Source organism: Thamnophis sirtalis, unplaced genomic scaffold (genome assembly GCF_051295495.1).
Source record: "Thamnophis sirtalis isolate CommonGarterSnake01/CBP01778 unplaced genomic scaffold, rThaSir2_p1.2 scaffold_2, whole genome shotgun sequence".
NCBI lineage: Eukaryota > Metazoa > Chordata > Lepidosauria > Squamata > Natricidae > Thamnophis > Thamnophis sirtalis.
Window position 1 is genome coordinate 71848823 of NW_028261382.1, and position 23174 is coordinate 71871996.

General features: G+C 44.5%; 1 protein-coding gene across 1 annotated transcript in view; it reads right to left on the minus strand.

Annotated features, from left to right (window-relative positions):
* Window positions 1-2160: 2160 nt before the first annotated feature.
* Window positions 2161-23174, minus strand: part of GPAT2 (glycerol-3-phosphate acyltransferase 2, mitochondrial) — a 47338-nt gene continuing 26324 nt past the window's right edge. The window contains exons 11-19 of the mRNA XM_087706071.1: window positions 22092-22162; window positions 20103-20364; window positions 19305-19453; window positions 14101-14178; window positions 13231-13356; window positions 9515-9635; window positions 7760-7825; window positions 4616-4671; window positions 2161-2455 (exon numbers count right to left, since the gene is read on the minus strand). Of these exons, the coding sequence (XP_087562197.1) occupies window positions 2342-2455; window positions 4616-4671; window positions 7760-7825; window positions 9515-9635; window positions 13231-13356; window positions 14101-14178; window positions 19305-19453; window positions 20103-20364; window positions 22092-22162 (1043 nt within the window). The 3' untranslated portion in view covers window positions 2161-2341. The remainder of the gene's footprint in view (window positions 2456-4615; window positions 4672-7759; window positions 7826-9514; window positions 9636-13230; window positions 13357-14100; window positions 14179-19304; window positions 19454-20102; window positions 20365-22091; window positions 22163-23174) is intronic.

The window sequence follows — 23174 nt, forward strand, 5'->3', positions numbered from 1 at the left end:
GGCTAGTGCAGAAAGCATCAGACTAGGAAGCAGGAGATGGTGAGTTCTGGTTTCTCCATAGGTATGAAAACTGGCTGGGTGACTTTGGGCCAATCACCAGGAAACGGTGAATTCTAGTCTTCCCTTAGACATGACAGCTGGCTGGGTGACTTTGGGTCAATCACCAGGAAATGGTGAGTTCTAGTCTTGCCTTAGTCATGACAGCTGACCGGGTGACCCAATCCTCCAAAGCACAGCCAAAAACTTAAATTGCATTGCATCAAGCCCCTTTGGCTCTTGACTCAGAGAAGGTCCCAGTGCCAAATAAAAATTTCTCTTTTTAAAATAACAATGAACAAGTAATCTACTCGGAGGCTCTTTTTGCCCTTTGAGGAAGCCAATGTACGCAGGATGATCCATCAAAGGAATAGTTGCGCTGTGTAATTTTTATGCCACAGCTCCTGACAAGATTTTTAGCACTCAGGTTTTAACAAAGAAAGTGGGTGACTGCATAGACTCATTGCTAGATTTTTGTTAAAAAAAATGCAGCGTCAGTATTACTTATATAAACTGCGTAAAAAAAGGGAAAGAATATTCACAAAAGCATCCTGAGATACCTTTAAATAGAAATAATACTATGTTTTGTGCTGTTGGCTCAACCTAGAAACTAAATTAAACTATTCTTTTATCCAACAGATATGTTTGGTATACTTCAATGAATATTCAGTGCCTCTTTTTTTAATTAATACTGTGCAGAGGAGAAACCAAGAAGCTTTACTAGCTTTAGTTTTTACTGGTTCCGTGTACGGGAGTCCCTAAAGGGTCAGTGCCACTCAGCTGGGGCATATTTTGGGCCACCAGGTTGATGCTGGGCCAGACAGACTACAATCTCTAATCCAAATGTCTTTGCAAGACAAGATACCTCTTGCCTGCGTCACCTGAATTTGTAGGTTCCTATTTCTGGGGACATTTCAAACCAGAGTGTATATATAATCCAGCGGTGGGATTCATTTTTTTTACTACTGGTTCTGTGGTCGTGGCTTGGTGGGCGTGACAGGGGAAGGATGCTGCAAAGTCCCCATTCCCTCCCCACTCCAGGGGAAGGATACTGCAAAGTCCTCATTCCCTCCCCATTCCAGGGGAAGGATACTGCAAAATCCCTATTCCCTCCCTACTCCAGGGGAAGAATACTGCAAAATCTCCATTCCCTCCCCACTCCAGGGGAAGGATACTGCAAAATCTCCATTCCCTCCCCACTCCAGAGGAAGGATACTGCAAAATCCCCATCCCCTCCCTACTCCAGGGAAAGGATACTGCAAAATCTCCATTCCCTCCCCACTCCAGGGGAAGGATAAGAATACTGCAAAATCTCCATTCCCTCCCCACTCCAGGGGAAGGATACTGCAAAATCCCCATTCCCTCCTGATCAGCTGGGACTTGGAAAATAGATGGGGGCAGGGCCAGTCAGAGGTGTTATTTGCTGATTCTCCGAACTACTCAAATTTTCCGCTACCAGTTCTCCAGAACCCGTCAGAACCATCTGAATCCTACCTGCCCATGATCCCCTTTTGCAACCTTTTGACAAGCCATGGGGAGCCAGATTTATTTAACAACCCCATTACTAACCTAACAACTGCAGAAGTTCATTTAACGAATGGGGTGAGAAAAATTGTAAAATGGGGCAAAAACCATTTAACAAATTTCTCACTTAGCAAAATGTTGAGGATTACCTGCACTACATATGTTCCAAAGTAGCTTTCCCATCACAAATGGAAGTTTTTCAGCTGCAGTTGTTTTATTTATTTGCATAGCTAGCTTGCTTAATAAAACCAGTATATGGAAACTCTTAAGACCACCTTGACGCCATACCTTGCAACAGTGGTGAAATTCAATTTTTTTTCCTACCGGTTCTGTGGGCGTGGCAAGGGAAGGATGCTGCAAAATCTCCATTCCCTCCCCACTCTGGGGCCAGTCAGAAGTGGCATTTGCCGGTTCTCCAAACTACTCAAACTTTCCGCTAGCAGTTCTCCAGAACCTGTGAGAAACTCCTGGATTTCACCCCTGCCTTGCAACGTTTTTAAAAAAAAGAACACCTTCCTTCCTGCTGATTGCTTCTTGTTTCATAAATGGAATCTTTTGGGTAAATGGTCCATAATACAAACCACATCACGCTTCGGTGTTAATTGCTTTTATTAACCTAACTGGCCTCGTTGCCTTGCTCAAAATTTCCCCTTCCTGGAAAACAACATTTCAAAAGTAGAACACAAACAAAACAAGACTCCAAACAGACTGGTGGGGGATAATTCTTAGCCAGATCCCTGAATCGTTCTGCCTGTTAAAGGAAGACGGATCAAAAAAGGAGCTAGTAGATAAATTGATGGATGAATTTCTCCAGTTTTTTTTGGTTTTCTCGGGCAGCGAAAGTTTCGGACAGATGGAGAAGAGCTTCCTTGTCTTCCGTTACTTCCTTGAACACCTGAAAGAGAAATCAAGTAAGAATCCTTTTTCCCTACAGAGCAGATCAACACTTAACACTTCATACGATCTTGATTCTATCCCTCTGTTAATGCAGCCTAGGATTGCATTGGCTCTTTTGGCAGCTGCTGCATACGGCTGGCTTATATTTAAGTGATCATCCAAGATCCATCTCACAGTTACTACTGAGCCAGGTGCCACATATACTGTACCTGTGCATTTGTTTTTCTTGCCTAAATGTAGTATACCTTACTTTTTAGATAGCACCCAATATGCAAATCTGTTCAGATCCTTCTACATCTTAAGCCTATCTTCTGGAATGTTGGCTATTCCTGCCAGCTTGGTACAACTCATCTGCAAATTTGATGAGTTCCCCATCTATTCCCTTGTCCAAGTTATTGATGAAGATGTTGAAGAGTTCTGGGCCCAAAACAGAGCCTTGGGGTACTCCACTGCATACTTCCCTCCATGTAGATACAATTCCATTGAGGACTACACGTTGAGTGCGGTTGGTCAGCCAGTTACGAATCCATCTGGTGGTGATGCTGCCTAATACACATTTTTCTACTTTATCTAGTAGTAGATTATGGTCTACCTTATCAAATGCCTTACTGAAGTCCAAGTAATTTATATCGACAGCATTCCTCTGGTCCACTAACTTTGTCACTTTGTCAAAAAAGTTGTCACTTATACAGGTCTTCCCTAATCAGCATTCATTAATCCATTTATGGCAGCCAATGGAGTTTTTGCAATTATTTGACATGCAGGAGAAGAGTGGGCTACTTACCTTGAAGGAGGAATGTAAGAATGGTTCAGTGAACAGCCATTCAATCCAAGGAAGGAAGATCAAGTGACAGAGAAGGTCAATGTAACCCTGCCTCGATTGTCTTTGGTATAAGAGGTGTGTCAGAGCATATTCATGAACTGGAACAGGGCATAGCAACAAGGTCAGCCAATGGGAGCTTTGGAGCCTGGGCGTGGCTTAGCTCTGTAGCTCTGAGTCTGTGCAAAAGCTAAGAACTAGTTTTACTGGTCTGCTTCTGAACTGAAACTGAAACCAATCCCTCTTCTACCACGTTGGAAGAAGCACTCTTGATATTGTATATATGTCTCATGTGTTATGTTATATATAAAGAGAAGTTAATGAATCCTGCTCAATCAGTTACCTGTGTGTGCTTTCTGGATTTGATTTCTGCAACAAACTCTGACAAGGGGCGGAAGAAAATTCAGGTAAGCTTTTAAGATTTTTACCCTGCATCAATAGAGTAGAGTTCCAGTGTGGTGTCTAATTCTTGCCTTGGCCTAACCTGAAAGGTTCACCCACATTTTGCACCAGGATGGAGATGATACAGGTGTGGTGTTTTCCTGTCTTCCAAAGGTTGGGTCTTCTCCCTAGCGTTAGTTCCACAATTATGGCAGAGTCTGCTTTAAAACTCCCTTTTTACGATTCTCTAATCCATTAATTCAGAGTAGAGTCAGGGTGACTGGATGGACTAAAAAAAGCAGCTAAAAACCAGGACAGTGCCCCCTTAGCACTATTAGCAGGGGAAGAAGGAAGGAAGGAAGGAATAGCAATGGCACTTATTATATACCACTTCACAGTACTTTACAGCTCTCTCTAAGTGGTTTACAGAGTCAGCATGTTACTCCCAACAATCTGGGTCCTCATTTGACCCACCTTGGAAGGAAGGAAGGCTGAGTCAACCTTGAGCCAGTCAGAATTGAACTATTTGCAGTTGGCAGAATGCAATACTGCATTCTAATAGGAAGGAAGAAAGGGAGGGAGAAAGGAAGGAATAGCAATAGCACCTAGACTTATATACCGCTTCCCAATCCTCTCTAAGCGGTTTACAGAGTCAGCCTCTTGCCCCCAACAATCTGGGTCCTCATTTGACCCACCTCAGAAGGATGGAAGGCTGAGTCAACCTCATGTCCTTGGTGATGAAATATCAGTGGATTGGGGGGGGGATTAAAGAGCCCTCCCCTTTATGTATGTCTCATCCTAAAACCTAATCTGTCCTCCCAGTGCTGGTACTTTTAAGAGAGAGAAAAAACATTTAATTTCTGAAAAGCTTCATGTTGGACTTCTGAACCTTAACTGTAAAGGGTTTTTTTTTGGGGGGGGGGAATCTGGAGGACCTTAAGAGGGTGAGGTTCTTACCCCTAATTCTTTGCAGATGCGAACGGCAGTGTCGGTCAAGCTCCTGTTGGCACATTCTGAAAGGAAGCAAAAAATAAATAAATTGCAGAACACGATTTGGAGGCATCTTTAATTCTCAGAATTCAAGCTTTAATATTTTAATTCTCAGAATTAAAGATCTTTTTCTGAACTCTGTCCAGATCTCGGATAAGGGAGACCATCCACCCAAAGGGAGTCAACCATCATGAGACATTTCTACTCATTTAGAGTTTTTAAAATTCCTGCTGATCCCCAGCATTGACCCTATTTTTAACCAAGCTAGCGTACCCCGGTCAAGTTACTCCCTTTCCTATTTTATGACCAGGTCAAAGAAAACAATGGACGGCTGTCACCTTGATAAGGTTAAATTCAGGACCAGCAGGCCCAAAAGTTCATTGGTCAGTTCAGCAGCCTTCTTAACTGCCCTTCCACTTTGACCTTGAGCCATCACTTTTCCTTGTCAAAAGTTTATTTTTATTCTGTTATGTATCATTACAGATATACATTCACATAGTTCTTGTTCTTATTTATCTTAATCACTTTTACATATTTGTTTTTCCATATAAAAGGTTAAAATACACATTCTCGGTTGCCTTGCTTGCCATCTCATACACCTATTTTGTATTGTTACCACCCTATTTTTTTCTTTTCACCCTCCCTCCCTTCTCTACTTCCTTCCTCCTCTTCTCATTTCTTTTTCCTTCTTCCCTTATCTCTCCCCCACTCCTCTCTTCCTCTTCCCCCTCCTGCCCTCTCTCCTTCTTTCTATCCCTTCCAGCCTTCCTCTCCTTTCCTCCTCTCTTCCTTTCCTTTTCTTTTTATTAGCAATAGCAGTAGACTTATATACTGCTTCATAGGGCTTTCAGCCCTCTCTAAGCGGTTTACAGAGAGTCAGCATATTGCCCCCAACAATCTGGGTCCTCATTTTACCCACCTCGGAAGGATGGAAGGCTGAGTCAACCCTGAGCCAGTGAGATTTGAACCGCTGAATTGCTGATCTAGCAGTAGCCTGCAGTGCTGCATTTAACCACTGTGCCACCTCGGCTCTATTGTGGTTATTTCTTTTGAACTCTGAACTGGTGTATTTTCAGGATGGTATTCCGGCAAACCCTGTTATAATTTTATCTTTCCCCTTTTCTTCATTTATCATATCCTAATTATTTTTTCTCTAGATCTCATTCTTGAACATATACTGATATATTAATACTTTCTTTTCTATTTTTCCCCTTCTTCCCCCTCCCCTTTTCCACTCAACAGTGTCTTGACTTGGGTTCTATCTCTCTTGCTTTCTTTTCTAGATTCCTTTCTCTAACCAATCGTAAAATCTTCCCTATGTCTAGAAGTGCACGGATTCCTCTTTCATCTCACCGTTGGAGCCATCTCTGACCTTCTTCCTGTAGCAAAGGCTGATTTTTTATGAACTGGGCAGGGAGTTTACATTGTTTACGAAGGACCATTAAAAACGAAAGGACGTCACTGGCGACTGTGTGTCCAGCTGTGTGATGACAAGGCCGATTGTCAAATAAAAAATATCTAGAGCAGTGGTCTCCAACCTTGGCAACTTTAAGACCTGTGGACTTCAACTCACAGAGTTCCTCAGCCAGCTTTGCTGGCTGAGGAACTCTGGGAGTTGAAGTCCACAGGTCTTAAAGTTGCCAAGGTTGGAGACCACTGATCTAGAGGAACAAGCAGTTCTCCATTTATGACCACAATTTTGAGCCCAAAATGTCTGTTGCTAAGCAAGGCAGTTAAGAGAGTTTTGCTCCATTCTATGACCTTTTTTTGCCACAACTGTTAAGTGAACCATCTGGTCATTAACCAAAGTTGAGTTTGCTTATTGGAAGGACACAAATGGTGACCACCGGATACCGCAACCATCATAAATACAAACCAGTTGCCAAGCCCCTCAATTTTGATCATGCAGCACCCTACCCCGGGGATGCTGGAACGGTCACAAGTGTGAAAAGCGGTCATAAGTCACTTTTTTTTCAGTGCAGATTTAACTTCGGTCACGAAATAAATGGTTTGAAGTCGAGGTCTTCCTACAATGCATGACTGAAGACCATGAGCAGTTGCGAAAGACCCCAAAACAGAGGCTTAGAACCCAGAGTCAAAGTTCCCCCCTCTTTTTCATGACTGCATGTTGGCTGCTTGCCAACTGGTCACCATTTCTGGCCATTTGCAGCATTCAATAGAACCAGCATTTATACTAGTCAGCAGATTAACAGAGCTGGAAGGGACCATGTAGATCATCTAGTCCAACCTCCTCGCCCAAGCAGGAGACCCTACACCATTTCTGACAGATGGCAGTCCAGTCTCTTCTTGAAAGCCTCTAGGGATAAAGCTCTCACAACTTCCGAAGGCAACTTCTGTTCCATTGGTTCACTGTTCTCACTGTGGGGTAATTCCAGGTTGAATCTCTCCTTAGTCAGTTTACATCCATTATTCCTTCTCTGGCCTTCAAAGGTGCTTTGGAGAATAGCTTGACTCCCTCCTCTCTGGGGAAGCCCCTCAAGTATTGGAAGACTGCTCTCCTGTCTCCCCTGGTCCTTTTCTTCACTAGACTAGCCATGCCCAGTTCCAGCAACTGTTCATTGTCTGTTTTAGCCTCCAGTCCCCTCATCATCCCGGTTGCTCTTCTCTGCACTTTCTAGAGTCTCAACATCTTTTTTATAGTCTGGTGACCAAAACTGGATGCAGTTATTCCAGGTGGTCTTACTAAGGCTTTATAGAGTAGAATTTATTTTCGGTTTCTTGCAAAAAAAAAACCATGTAGTCCACAGGTTTTCTTAACAACAATGACATTTGCTTTACGACTGCCACAAGGAAGATGGTAAAATCAGGGGCAGTCCCGTGATGACCCACTTAATGACTGGCACGACCACCGACTGTCATTCCAGGCTGAATTACGCTAGGAAGTTGAGGGCTACCTGTAGTCAAGGAATTCTGGGAGCTGAAGTCTTCAGAAAAGATTCCAGGGTTGCCCAGCTCTGGGTTAGAAGTGACACACTAAGAGCGACAAACATTTCTTGCTGGGATTGGCCCTTCTTAATGCAGGCCTCAAGTTTCTCACATCGATTTTACACTCCCAACGCCATGCTGGAGGATCTGGGCTTCCAGACTCACCAAAAGAACCGTCCTCTCGTGCCAACCTCACCAAGTCCCTCTGCAGCTCCTCCATGAACCGAGATTCTAGAGAGAGAAGGGTGAGAAAAAAAAGAACTGCAGGAGGAATTCATTCATAATTCTCTGAGGTTTCAGACAACAAAGGAAGAGAAGTCAAGGAGACTTTTTGAAAGACAACACAATAGAATAGAATAGTGTGTATGTGTATTTTACATGTTTGTTAATAAAAAAAAATTAAAATAAAAAAAGAATAGAATAAAAATAGAATAAGGAATAGAATAGAATGAAATAAAATAGAGAATAGAATAGAATAGAGAATAGAATAGAATATGTAGTGAATAGAATAGGAAATAGAATAGAATAAGGAATAGAATAGAATAGAATAGGAAGTAATGGAATAGAATAGAATAGAAGAGAGGAGAGATAGAGAACAGAATAGAGAGGAGAGGTAGAATAGAATAGAAACTTTATTGTCACTTTGAATGTACACTAATTGGTATGCATTAAAATGAAATCTCGACTGTATACAGCTCTCAAAGGAAACCACCTCCAATGTACACTACATAAACATGACAGAATGAATGAATATGTATATATCCACATATATTAGCTGTGGTGGTGCAGTGGTTAGTATGCTGTACTGCAAGCTACTTTTGCTGACTGCCAGCTGCCTGCAATTTGGCACTTCAAATCCTACCACGCTCAAGGTTGACTCAGCTTCCCATCCTTCCAAGGTGGGTCAAATGACCCAGATTGTTGGGGGATAATAGGCTGACTGTTAAACTGCTTAGAGGGCTGTAAAAGCACTCTGAAGCGGTATAAGTCTGTGCTATTGCTATTCCCTCCCTCCCTCCCTCCCTGTGGTTAGAAGGCAGTATTGAAGGCTAACTGCAATAGCCAGCAGTTCGATCCTGACTGGCTCAAGGTTAACTCAGCCTTCCATCCTTCTGAGTTGGTAAAACAAGGACCAAGATTGCTGTGCGAGGGGTGGATGGGATGCTAACTCTGTAAACTGCTTAGGGCTGCAAAACACTGTAAAACGGTATATAGGTCTTGCTATTTTCCTTCCTTCTTTCCTTCCCTTCTTCCAGCCCTTTCTCTCAGTGGTTAGAAGGCAGTATGGAAGGCTGGCACTGCCCATTGCCAGCAGTTTGATCCTATCTGGCTCAGGGTTGACTCAGCCTTCTGTCCTTCCTGAAGTTGGTAAAATGAGGACACAGATTGTTGGGGGGCAAGAGGCTGACTCTGTAAACCGCTTAGAGAGGGCTGTAACCATTGTAAAGCGGTATATAAGTCTAAGGGCTATTGCTATATTATATGACACTGAGAAACATCATCTATTTTGGATGTATTGTGTATATGGTGAGAAAAACGAATCTTGCGAGTGAGACCCCCCCCTCGTTCTAATGGGACTTTGCTGGTGTCTCTCCCAATCTGGAACTGTTTTACTTGCCTTCCCTGTTGCCCCCCAAAAGGGCTGGCTGTGGATCAGAGGCAAACAAGACTTTGGGCCAGTGGAAGCCCCTGATGTCCTCTTATGGCAAAGGCCTTCCAGAGCTGGCAATGCCCACCTGTCCTTCAGGTACACAGACAGCTACTCAAAGCTTCAGAAGTCATCTCCACACCCAAGTGTTAAAACCTTCCCCAAAGGCCGCCCCTCACCCTCCCACCCCTCCCAACCCCTTTCCTGGTGAAAATTATGGCTGCCATCCCCCCCCCCCCCCCAAGCAGAGGACCCCAAGGTGTGAGGCCCACCTGGCTGAGGGAAATCCTGCTCTTGGAGGAAGATGATGGCCCTCTCCAGCGTCTTCAGTGGAGGGCCGAGGAGGCCGCAAAGGAACACAAAGAGGTTGGAGCAACTTTCCGACTGACTTACCTAAGGGAGGGGGGAAAAATCTGATCTCTGATCTGCAGATATTTGTCTGGTCCAGAAGCAAAAGATGGAAACTTTATCAGGGGGAGAGTCAATCTGAAATTAAGGAGGAATTTCTGACTGTGAGGACAATTAATCAGTGGAATGGCTTGCCACCAGAAGTAGTGGGTGCTTCATCACTGGGTGGTTTTAAGAAGAGACTGGTAATCATTTTTTTCCAGGACGGAATAAGGTCTCCCGCCTTCAGCAGAGGGTGGATTAAATGACCCCCAAGGTCTCTTCCAGCCCCATGGTTCTACAGTAGGAGACTGGAGGCTCAAACATATGAAGAACAGTTGCAGGAACTGGGTAGGTCTAGTTTAATGGAAATACGGTCTAGGGGAGACATGATAGCAAGTCTTCTGATATCTCAGGGGTTGCCACAAAGAAGAGGGAGTCAAGCTATTCTCCAAAACAGCTGAAGGTAGGAGAAGAAGAAATGGGTGGAAAATAATCAAGGAGAGAAACAACTTAAAACTAAGGAGAAATTTCCTGACAGTTATAAAAATGAATCAGTGGAACAACTTCCCTCCAGAAGTTGTAGGTGCTCCAAGACTGGAAGTTTTAAAGAAGATGTTGGATAGCCATTTGTCTGAAATGGTGTAGGGTTTCCTGCTTAGGCAGAGGGTTGGACTAGAACAGTGGTCTCCAACCTTGGCAACTTTAAGACCTGTGGACTTCAACTCCCAGAGTTCCTCAGCCAGCAAAGCTGGCTGAGGAACTCTGGGAGTTGAAGTCCACAGGTCTTAAAGTTGCCAAGGTTGGAGATCACTGGACTAGAAGACCTCCAAGGTCTCTTCCAACTCTGCTATTGTATTCTATTCTGTCCTGTCCTATCCTATTCTTCATTCCAATATCTATTCTATTTTGTTCTGTTCTACTCTACTCAAGGTTTCAAGAAGGCGGCAACAGTGAGCTGTGGAAGTTCTGTGCCTCCTTTAAGGGATGCCTCTCTGCCTTTTGCTTCCCAGAAGGTGGCACTGTCGACTCAGAATCTTGGGAAGCTGCTGGGTGTGCCAGGAAAGGCAGATGCTGGGGCAGGAAATCTTGGCAGCTCCCCCTAATTCAGCCCCAGCCCCTTAATTACAGAGAGCTTTGCTCCCTTGTGAAAAGAGGGGAGGAGGTTTCAAAACAGCAGCCCACACGGCTGGCATTTAAAGAGACAGGTTGCCAGCTCAGGAAGCCTCATGCGTGCGCCAAGGAACAAAAGGAAGGGGAACTGATACGATAATTTGATGTTCTTTTTACAATGGGGATGAGGAAGAAGCCTTCAAGGACCAGGGGAGGGTGAGCTTTCCTCCTTCCTTCCCACAACTGGGAAAGAGACTTGCTGGAAGTGTGACAGCCGCGTCCTTGCCCTGCGTCCTTGGCACGCACGTCCAAGAGGGATGTTGGGCACTGCTCTTTCCAACAGGAGAGAAAAGGCCCGTGAAAGGCCCATTCTCCAGTTACAGGGATCCACAGAGAAAATGTCCCAATGGTGCTTTTCTTGCAGGGGAGGTGGGATTCAAAAATTGCAGCAACCCTGTTGCTGGGTGGTGGGGCCATGGTGGGTGTGGCGTAATTTGTAATTTTAATAATTTGTATGCCGCCCAATCCTGAAGGACTCTGGGCGGCTTACATAAAACAGTTTAAAAATATTAAAAAGAGTTTAAAATACAAACAGAAATAGATTAAAAGAGACACAACATGCACTCGATTATAATGGGGCTGAAGTCCAATCAAAGATCAGCAGCCCCAGGCCTGCCGGAACAGCCAGTTGGCCTCCTGCACTACATCGGGGCCGGGGCAGGGATGGGACATTTTTGCCTTCCCCGGGCTTTGGAGCAGTGGTGGGTTCCTTCCGGTTTGGACCGGTTCAGCCGAACCAGTGGTAGTTTTGAGGCCTGGGCCACTGGAACTGGCCTGCTGCGCTCCTGAACTGGTTCTCCAGATGGCACCATAGGCACCGCCATCTTGTTTTTTGCTTCTGTGCATGCACAGAACATTTTTTTATTGTAGTTCGCATGCACTACAATGTAGTGACTGCCGGAACCCACCCCTGCTCTGAAGGCATTCCTCAAGCCTCCGGGAGGGCGAAAACAGCTTCCCCCGGGCTTCGGAGGCTGGAAACAGGCCCATTTCTGTACTTCCGGAACCTCCTGGAGGCCCATTTACCCCCCTCCCCAAGCCTCCGCATGAGGCCTGCACTTATCTGGCATGATGAATGGGCTACGTGGAGTCTCCTGGGAGGGGAGGGGTGGGCATGGCCACCAGGGCTGGCATTTGGGGGTTTGCAGAACTGGGCAGAATCCTAGCTGGAGGATCGCCCGAACCTGTATGAATCTCCCAGCAGCCGCCTTGAAAACATTTTCCTTCTCATCCAAGAAGCTTCTTCCGTTCTCAGCAAATGTATGAGAAAGTTTGCAGCCTAACCCAAACATCTCAGAGCTCTCAAAACACTATTCTGGGCAACTTATTCATTGGCTGAAGATGGACTGGAAAAGGGGAGGGCTGGGATCAGGGAGGATCTTGTGTTATCTTCTTTGCGTGGAAAAATCAGTTCTAGCCTGTTCAGAGGTGGTTCCTACCGGTTTGGCCGAGTAGGTAGTAACTCGGCCGGCCACACCTCCGAACCAGTTCTATCTTGTTTTTTGCTTTTGTGCATGCGCAGAAGCCATTCTTTTATTACTGCGCATGCATGCATAGTGCACATCAAGTGTGCGCGTGAAGTCCACGCGCACACACAGTGCACCCCTGAATGAACCGACAGTAACAGAAGTGGGAACGCACCCGTGAGCCTCATCCTACCGCAGCCAGCATCTTTTTATGCAGAGGTGGGTTGCGAACCGGTAGTAGCGGCTGCAGGAGGCTCAGAAGTGTTGCACGCACACCCAAACCAATAGTGAAAATAATTAGCAACCCACTTCTGCTTTTATCCCATCAACCAAATGGGAGTCGAGGGATTCAGACTGGGGCAGGTCTGATAGCATGCTTCCTCCTGCTTTCCCCTCTTTGCATACCCTCCTCCCTTCATTCTTTCCACCTCCATCAGCACAGATTCCATTCATCCATGCTGTTCTGAAAGGGTAACATCCTGGATGGGCTTCAAAAATTTTAGCAAGGGGTTCTCTGTCTGGTTGCTGAGTGGGCGTGACCATGGTGGGCATGGCCTAGTTGGCCTCCTGCACCACAGGGTTTGGTTTTTTTTTTGCCCTCCCTGGGTTATGGAAGTTTTCTTCGAGCCTCCGGGAGGGTGAAAACGGCGTCCCCAGGCTCCCAAGGCCCCCTGGGGCATTTCCAGCCTTCCCAAGCTTCTGGTAGGCCCGTTTTTTTTTTAGAGGGTCTCCCGAACCCCTGGAAATATCTCACTTAGGCTCGTAATATTTTTCAGGCTGCCTGCACAATCTGCCAGCGGGTATGCAAGACTCTTATCAAGGCCGCTTGGGTCCATGCCTTGCTCCCTATCCTACCGACACAAAGATCTATCAAGAACCTCCAAGTGAGGTCGGTAGATGAGCACAGAGAAGAAGGATCATTTCCCCCCCTTCCCCAACCACTGAGCACAGAATATCTGTACTTTGAAGCACTGCTTCTCAGCTTCCTCGCGGCCCTCAACCTCGACAAAATCTTCTGTTGCCTTCCACAGAAACTTCTCGGCAAAGCCTTTCTGAGTTGTGTCACACACGAAGCGATCGCTGGGCACCTATAGGAGGGAAAGGAAGAGGGGCACCCATCAGCTCCAGGCAACGGGAAAGGAGGGGAGCCCTGGAAGAAAACCATGGGTCCAACTGAACCATTCTGAGTCCCAAGTACCCCAACAAGAGAGGTTATCTGTTGTGGCCTGCAAGCGGCCACTGGAGCTGGCAGCAGATTCGGACAATGAGGATGTTGAGGAGGAACATGGGCCAGTCCTGGAGTCTGGGGAAGGCTCTGATGAGGGCTCTGTGTTGGAGGCAGAGAGGGGGCCAGGGCCATATGCAAGTTATCAGCTGCCTTCAGAGTCAGACATCAGTGGAGCAGAAGAAGTAGTGGAGCCTGTTCCCAGTGTGTGCATGCGCAGAGTTGCCAGAAGAAGGGAACAGCTAAACAATAGGGGTCGACTTGGGAGTAAGGCCACAGATGGACGGTGAATGGCCCCTCCCAGAGGAAATAAAAGAGGAGTGAAAGGGGAGTGGAGTTTGCAGGAGACCATTAGTTTGCTTAATTGGTTCGTGACTCTCCGAGGCTCCTTGCCAAGTTTTGCAGATACCAGCCTGGCAGCTCTCCAAGCCAGGTAAGGTCTGTGTCTATCTAGGAGGCCTGCTAGCACCAAAATGGGGGTCACGTGCGCATGCACAGGGGCGGAGCCTGCGGGGGGCATTATGGGTGTGAGCACGTGCGCTTTTGGACCTGAGGAAAAAAAGGTTTGCCACCTTTGGTAGGTGAAAGAGAGAAGAGAGTTCCTTACCTCCTCGGCCACCAACAGTCCAGACTCCACCAGCTTGTCCACAGCATGCTGACAATAGTAATGCACAGACTGGCAAGGCTGGGAGAAAGCAGGGAAAGGCGTCAATGCCAACCTGAGCTGGCCAATGTACCCCCCTTGGCAGAGAATATACGATTCAAAAATCTTGGGCATCTCTGTGATCCTCAACTGATTTATTGCAATGCCTGCCATCTGTTAGTGTTAACTAAAAAAAAGACTACCATATACAATTAAGAGGGGTCAGCAAGATGCCCCTAAGATGTCCCCCCTAAAACTACAGAAGTGTGACTGTCTAAGAGGAAATAAAATATATGTGGGCGGTGCCTGAGCAACTTAATAGAACTACTGTTTATTGAAGCACTTGTAGGTTTATATGAGAATCTCTACAGACACTTAGCTACGCAATTTGGGATGGCAACCTTTGAATGGTGTGAAAGTGGGGATGGGTTTCCAGAGGGAAAAATGGCTGACTATAGGAACCATTTGCACCACTCGGTGACCCTGAGGACACAGATAAACCTCCAAGTGGCCTCAACAACCCTCTAAAATGATGCAAATGACCAGCTGTCTGCAAGGAGTATTAATCCTTCCATCCCCCACCATCCAGTCAGAGCTGAAGAAGCTTCTGGGATGAGAAGCGAAACGTCTTCAAAAGAAAAAAAAGAATAGTTGGAATATACTAGCAAAATAAAGGGAATAGGAAATGAAATTAAATCATATTTGGGTTTGTGGAAATACCATCCTGAGAGAACAGAAATTGAGAGCTGAAAGAGACACCCACAACAGCAGAAAAAGGAAGGAAGAGAGGAGGATAGGAGTTGAGAGGAAGAGGAGGGAAGGAAGAAAGAGGTAAGGAGAGGAGTATGAGAGGGAGAGAAAGAGAAAGAGAAGGAGAAGAGGGTAGGAAGGGGAAGAGGAGTAGGGGAGAGGTATGGGAAGAAGGAAGGGAAAGGAGAAGAGGAAGGAAGAAAAAAGTAGAGAAGGGAGGGAAGGAGAAAAGAAAGGGAAAGGTGGTGTTACAACAGGCGGATGGGATGGTAAATAAAGCAACCCAAACTGTATATTATAACTCTTTAAATGGAATAATAAATACCCAAGAATGACACATGTAAAGAAGAAGAATAACTATGTGAATGTATACCTATAATTGTATGTAAGAGAATAAAAAATAAAAAACTTTTTAAAAGAAAAAGAAAAAAAGAACGAAGTCCAGAAAAAGCAGTTTTGGGACAACCAGGACCTGGAGGACTGAGAATTTCTACAGACGTTGCAATGATGGTTACTGATAATGCACCCGAATATGCATTGTAAGTAATGAATAATCTACTTGCAAGTGAAGATACATATTCACAGGCAGTTTAAAAGCCATAGCTGGTGAGTCAAACCCCATTGGAGGCGTAGCCCAATGACTCAGAGCAGGCATCTTCCCCAAGAGGTTGTAGGTCATGGACACCCCTTTCTCTTAATTCCCAAAAGCTGCCTACTCATATTTAGCAGTAGCTCTGGGGCAAATCTAAATCTCTCCGCACTTTAAAAAGGCAAAACGTTTTCCGAGTTCTTTAGGAAGGATGCAAATGCAAAACACTTCCCTAAATTCTTAAAAAACAACAACTCACAGAACAGTAAAACGAGATTATTGCTTGCTGTTAGTTGCAAAGTCGTGTCCGACCCATCGTGACCCCATGGACAAAGTTCCTCCAGGCCTTCCTGTCCTCTACCATCCCCCGGAGTCCATTTAAGCTCACGCCGACTGCTTCGGTGACTCCATCCAGCCACCTCCTTCTCTGCTGTCCCCTTCTTCTTTTGCCCTCCACATTCCCAGCATTAGACTCTTAGATAGATCTATCTATCCATCCATCATCTCTTCTATCTATCTATCCATCCATCCATCCATCCAACTATCTTTGTTGTTGTTAGGTGCAAAGTTGTGTCTGACCCATTGTGACCCCATGGACCATGTTCCTCCAGGCCTTCCTGTCCTCTACCATCCCCCGGAGTCCATTTAAGCTCATGCCAACTATTTCAGTAACTCCATCCAGCCACCTCATTCCCTCTCCTCCCTTTCTTCTTTTGCCCTCCATCATTCCCAGCATGAGGCTCTTCTCCAGGGAATCTTTCCTTCTCATCAGGTGGTCAAAGGATTTGATTTTCCTCTTCAGGATCTGGCCTTCTAAGTTATTGTTACACTTTCCCAGTTCCATTGGTCCCTTTTGCTCTACTCAAAAGGTTTCCCACCTTGGCAACTTTACAACGTGTGGACTTCCAACTCCCAGAATTCATCTGCAGGAAAAAGGGCAGCCAGCCCAGCCTTCCTGCCAGAATTTTTGGGAATTGAAATCCACAAGTTGTGAAGCCGTCAAATTTGGAGACCCCTTCCCTGAGGGACTGTATTCTCTTTTTAAAACTGCAGATGGAAGCAGATGACTATGACTCAGAATAAGAGTCCGTCAGTATATGTTGGGAGAGATGAAAAGGAACAAATACACAGTTGCAGGCATTTTGGCCTTGAAAAAAAATCTGCATTAGGATTATCCATCAGCCACTGCAAAATGAACTTAACTCTCAAGTTAAGTCCTCAACTTATAACCGTTTGTTCAGTGACCATTCAAAGTTAAATGGTACTTTAAAAAAGTGTCTCACAGCTGCTTTTCATACAATCATTGCACATCCCCCTGGTTTTATATTTATCAACCAATGAATTTACTACTATAAAATTATTACAGAAATTCCAGAATCACAGAGGTGGAAGGAACTTTGGAGGTCTTCTAGTCCAACTTCTCTGCTCAAGCAGGAGACCCTACACCATTCCAGACACAAGTGGCTGTCAGTCTCTTCTTAAAAACCTCCAGTGATGGAGCACCTACAACTATTGAAGGCAACTTCTGTTCCACTGGTTAATTCTCCTTACTGTTAGGAAGTTTCTCCTTAATTCCAGGTTGTTTCCCTCCTCAATTAATTTCCCAGGAATGGAGATCAACATTAACCTTGGGGATGTAATTAAATTCTGAGATCAATCAGGAATCATAGAATCTTTGACTCAAAGTGCTGAAAGGGCCCTTGGAGGTCTTCTAGTCCAACCCCCTACTCAAGCAGGAGACCTTCTACCATTCCAGACAAGAGGCTGTCCAATCTTTTCTTTAAAAAAAACCTCCAGTGATGGAGCATCGCATTCCACAACTTTTGAATGCTTGCAAGCTCTGGCGAGATATCAGAGAATCTCTGCCAAAAAATAATCCATGTTGTCCTTCCTCTGAGTTGCAATTTTTATTTTTGAACAGCAGAATGGTCATTGACTCCTTAATGGGCTACATTCGCAGGACAACTTAAACCACGGAGTAACCAGGTTTCATAAAACAGGCTAATGGGTTCCCTTGTGGGGAATGATGGCTTTTGATGCAAATCCCCATGAAGTCAATGAAACTTCTCATTTACTGTTTTTTTCGGAGTATAAGACACACCTTCCCCCCCCCAAAAGAGGGTGAAAATTTGGGTGTGTCTTATACACTGAATATAGCCCCACCCACCGACCGGCCCCAACCCTTTGGCCTCTGCCTCCCAGCAATTTATCACTTTGCAGCAAAGGGGGGGGGAGGGGAGGCTTGCAGAGGCTGCAATAGAGAAATTGTAAGTGAAACTTGCTGTTTGCTCTACATGGCAAACTGCTGGGAAGCAGATTTTTTTTTCTTGTGCTAATCAGGCTGTTTGCTGCAAGGAGGTAAGTCAACAACTATAAATGTCTATAGAATGTTCAAATTATGAGACTTATTTTTTAAAGACTGCTTTATTATTATTCTAAAAAACTTAACAAAATGAAGAAACTTTTTAAAATAAATGCTTGATCTGAAGAGGCCCCATGCTATTGTTTTAAAAAGTGCTATTCTTTTAAATAGCAGAGAATAGCTATACTTCCAGAAAGCACATCAATTTTAACAGCATCTGCACAAGTATAGTCTAAAATATAACACTACAAACAGTGTATATTGTCTGTACTGTTCATTGCAAGGAGGCAGATTGCTGGGAGACAGAGGCAGATATTTTCCCCTTGTTTTCCTCCCCAAAATCTAGGTGCGTCTTATACTTCGGAGCATCTTATACTCCGAAAAATACGGTAAGTTGAGTCATGGCACATGGAACTTCTTCCCCTTTTTATTTGAATGTTTCACTGCTTATTTTAAAAAAACCTCTTCAATGCACATACAATGCTAAAAGGTATTAAAGAACCAGAAAAATCACTGAAATATATAGAACAGGAAGTAGAAGAGGAACTGAGAAAGAGAAAAACAAATGACGTTAACATGGGTGAAAAAAAAGCTGAAAATAAAAACAGTCAGTTAATTCTACTGAGAGCTATAGAAACACAAAAAGAGGAGAGAGAGGAAAAAAGAAAATGCTATCCAAAAAAAAGAACAACTCAAAAATAAAGAGAGAAACAGTGGGAAGCAAAAAAGAGAAATCCTAGGGAGGATTACTCAAACAATGCATAGGAGAATGATAAGGCAAATGCAGAAGAAAAGATATCATACATATGAAAGGGGGAGAAAAGGAATTGATGAGTAGGGGATAGAAGGAGAAACAGAAAACTGATGAAAAATAGAACATCAAAGAGAGCAAGAGATGAGTTAAAAGAAAATGGTTAGGAAAGGAGGAAGGGAAAGAAGATTATTAGTAGAAAATGAAATATGTTAATACTGCTAATGATATATAGTTAAATAAAGTAACATTGTTAATTGTGGATAACCAATTACGTAAAATGCATGTTATATTAAATTTGAATTTATTGAAATTTATGAATTTATATATGCTACCTATAGAAATTAGAATAACAAATGGAAAATGAAATGATAAATTTGGTATATTTTCTGAAAGGGCGAAAAATGCTATTGTCGATGTGTTAAGAAAAAGGTAAGTTTAAGATGGAAATATGGGAAGAAAATAATGGGGCTAAAATTGGAAATTGTAATGTGATGTGAAACAAATTATGTATATGAGAGAATGTAAAAGAGGGGGAAACCCGGACAACACTTGATTTGTAAAAAGATTTTAAAATTTGTAACAAAAAAAAAATAATTGAAAAAATGAACCTGCTTCAGATAAGCAACGAAAAGTTTCAAACCCCAAAAAAAAAGAACATAAGAACACCCCCCCCCCCAGAAGAACTTTGGCCCAACAAGACAACTATCCCTTACCAGACGTAGAAGGAAATCTTTGGGGAGCAGCTGAACCAGCAAGACAGACTTGTTGTGAAGTTCTTCGTGGGCCAGGACGAAGTTCCCGAGCTGCTCGGGGGTCCCCAAAAACGGCAGTACCTCCATCAGAAGGGCATTGATGGAGCAGGCTGCCAAAAAGATTGAGGGTGGGTGGGTAAACCTTTATACCCCCATGTTTATGTACTTAGCAACACAACACATAAAAAGATAAAGGTTCCCCTCGCACATGCATGGTAGTCCTCCCCGACTCTAGGGGGCGGTGCTCATCTCCTTTACAAAGCCGAAGAGCCAGCACTGTCTGAATATGTCTCCGTGGTCATGTGGTCTGCATGACTCAACACCGAAGGTGCACGGAACGCTGTTCCCTTCCCACCAGAGGGGGTTCCTATTTTTCTACTTGCATTTTTTTACATGCGTTTGAACTGCTAGGTTGGCAGAAGCTGGGACAAGTAACGGGAGCTCACTCTGTTATGCAGCGCTAGGGATTCGAACTGCCAAACTGCCGACCTTTCGTTCAACAAGCTCAGCATCTTAGCCACAGAGCCACTGTGTCCCTAACACATCACCACATAGGTGGCACTGAAGTTTAGGAGGAATGAAAGAGAAGGTCTTCATTGTTTCCCAGAGCATTGGATACACAAACATACCCTCTGGCTCAGGTGTGTTTGTGTGTCTGATGTTTTTGTGTCTGAGCCAGAGGGTGTATTTCACTTTTTCCCCTTTTTTCACAAGGCAGCTGCAGATATCTAAGTAGGCTTTGAGAACCTGGATACTTACCTCCGATGGCTTCCTGGATGAAGACAGGCAAGAGGGACATGCTATGGTGGCTCAGCTCCCTGATGGCTGCCTCGGTTTTCTTGACCACCAGGAAGACATCACCCAACGAGAGGCTGTAGAGGGTAACACAACTTCGGAGCAGGGAGAGGCCATGACACAACACGTCACGGACCCGGCCGGAAAACCCCACGTCATAGTTACGCATCAGGATCTCATCAGTGATCCATACGAAGTCTTGCATCAGCCGAGAAAGTAAAACTCCCTGGTGGATGTCAAGAAGAAAGAAAGGAAAATAAGTAAATTTATGGATGTCCAGCAATTTCCCCACTTAACTTGGAATTATTTCTAGATCATCAGGAAAAGGTCAACAGAAGAGAGGCATAATAATAGGGTAAATATATAATACAATACAATAGCAGAGTTGGAAGGGACCTTGGAGGTCTTCTAGTTCAACCCCCTGCCTAGGCAGGAAACCCTATACCATTTCAGACAAATTGATATCCAACATCTTCTTAAAGACTCCCATTGTTGGAGCATTCACAACTTCTGGAGGCAGGTTGTTCCACGGATCGATTGTTCTCCCTGTCAGGAAATTCCTTAGTTCCAAGTTGCTTCTCTCCTTGATTAGTTTCCACCCATTGCTTCTTGTTCTACGCTCAGGTGCCTTGGAGAATAGTTTGACTCCCTCTTCTTTGTGGCAACCCCTGAAATATTGAAAGACTGCTATCATGTCTCCCCTAGTCCTTCTTTTTCATTAAACTAGACATACTCAGTTCCTGCATATGTTTTAGCCTCCAGTTCCCTAATCATCTTTGTTGCTCTTCTCTCACTCTTTCTAGTCTCCATATCTTTTCTACGTCATGGCGACCAAAACTGAATGCAGTATTACAAGTGTGTCCTTACCAAGGCATTATAAAGTGGTATTAACACTTCATGTGATCTTGATTCTATCCCTCTGTTGATGCAGCCTAGAACTGTGTTGGCTTTTTTGGCAGCTGCCGCACACAGCTGAATCCTATTTCAATGGCTGTCCACGAGGACTCCAAGATCCCTCTCACAGTTACTACTATTGAGCAAGGTACCACCTATACTGTACCTGTGCATTTCATTTTTCTTGCCTAAATGTAGAACCTCACTTTTTTCACCATTGAATTTCATTTTGTTAGATAGTGCCCTATGTTCAAATTTAGTAAATATATATAATGAGGTAGATCAGTAGATGGCAATGTGAAAGTAGGCAATTCAATAATATTATTAATTTTGAATATAATCTAAGGTTGGGAATTTCAAATGTTAACGATTGGGGAAGGGAAATTTGTGAGATATTTTTTGGGAAGAAGAAATTGGAATAACTGGGGGGGAGAAATACAGGGCATACAGTGATGTTAATTATGTGTAAAAATTGAGTAAGAAATGATAAATAATTGTATAAAGAGAATAATATTGTTGAAGTGGGAATAGCAAAGATATTGTGATAAATGATTAATTTGTTAAGATGAATTAACAATAATTAGTTGAAGACCAAAAAAAGATGTTTAGCAATGATATCTAAGACTAAATGAATTGAAGGGAAAAGACAAAGGATTATACAAAAGAGATGAATATTGATAAAAGTGGGAAGATTAGAACACAATGAAACCATGATTATAAATGTGATGTATAAGATGTGGTAAACACTCTGTCCATAAAGTATGTATGTTGGAAAAAAGAAAAAAAATGCAATAAGGACTGGTCCAGTTTGGGACATCAACAAGGATGGTTCAAGGATGCCAGAGAAACGAAAGCGTCCACAGTCCTATGGGGAGAGCTGACGACATGGAGTATGTTTACTCTTGGGAGGAGGAGATGATGAAGAAGCTCAGGAGATGCAGTACGTCTTCCGAGGTCCTACAGAGCAAGCAGTTTCCTTTCATTTTCAAGGTCCCAAACCCTAAATAGTTTCCTGGGAGAAAGTGGGAACTCCCTGCTACTCCCCCAACCCATTCTTACCTCTTGGTGCTTGTGTAGCAGAAGTGCAGAGAGGATGTGGACTGCCATGATGGCCGAACACGATACACCGGCTAGGAAGGGTGAGAGTGGGCAGAGTTACATTTTTCAGCGTCGTTGTAACTTTGAATAGTCACAAAATGAACTGTTGTACATCGAGGACTACTTATTGTGGCCTGTCGGCTGCCAGCCCCTCCAGCAGCCGAATCAGAGGAGGCGGCGTGGGAGTAAGGATCAGCATCAAGGCAACCTGCGAACTCTGAGGGGGAAGAGGGAATGGAGCTGGCAGAGAGAGAGAGAAAGAGAGGCAGAGCATGGGCCGTCCGTCAGCCCTCAGATGGAGAGTCAACAGCCCCCCAGGTCTGGAGGTGACTGATGAGGAAGAGAAGGAACAGCTGGGCCCAGTGCCTGACGCATGCATCAGAGGTGGCATTCAGCAGGTTCTGGCCAGTTCTGGAGAACCGGTAGCGGAAATTTTGAGTAGTTCGGAGAACCGATAAATACCACCTCTGGCTGGCCCCGCCCCCATCTATTATCTGCCTCCCGAGTCCCAGCTGATCAAAATGGAGATTTTGCAGTATCTATGAAGTATCTTCCCCTGGAGTGGGGAGGGAATGGAGATTTTGCAGCATCCTTCCCCTGGAATGGAGTGGAAATGGGGATTTTGTAGTAACCTTCCTGTGAAATGGGGGGGGGGGGATGGAGAATTTGCAGTATCCTTCTCCTGCCACGCCCACCAATCCATGCCATGCCATGCCCACCAAGCCATGCCCACAGAACCGGGAGTAAAAATGTTTGAATCCCACCACTGGAGCAGATGCGCAGAAGGTAGAGGAGAGGAGAGCAGTGGAAATCTATGGGCCAGTCCTTGGGACGGAAGAACCACCGCTGCTAGCAAAGCCCCACCCTAGCTCTGGGGATAAAAGGCAGGAGATGAATAGATGTGGCAGACAACTATTCATCTCTCAGGCGGACGGCTTTGTTAGCCTGCAGTGAGAGAGAAACTTTTTGCCGGGGCTGCTAATGAAAGAAATCTCTGAGTTCACTTCAGAAGGTTTGTTGTGTTTGGGGAGCTGAGTGAGAACA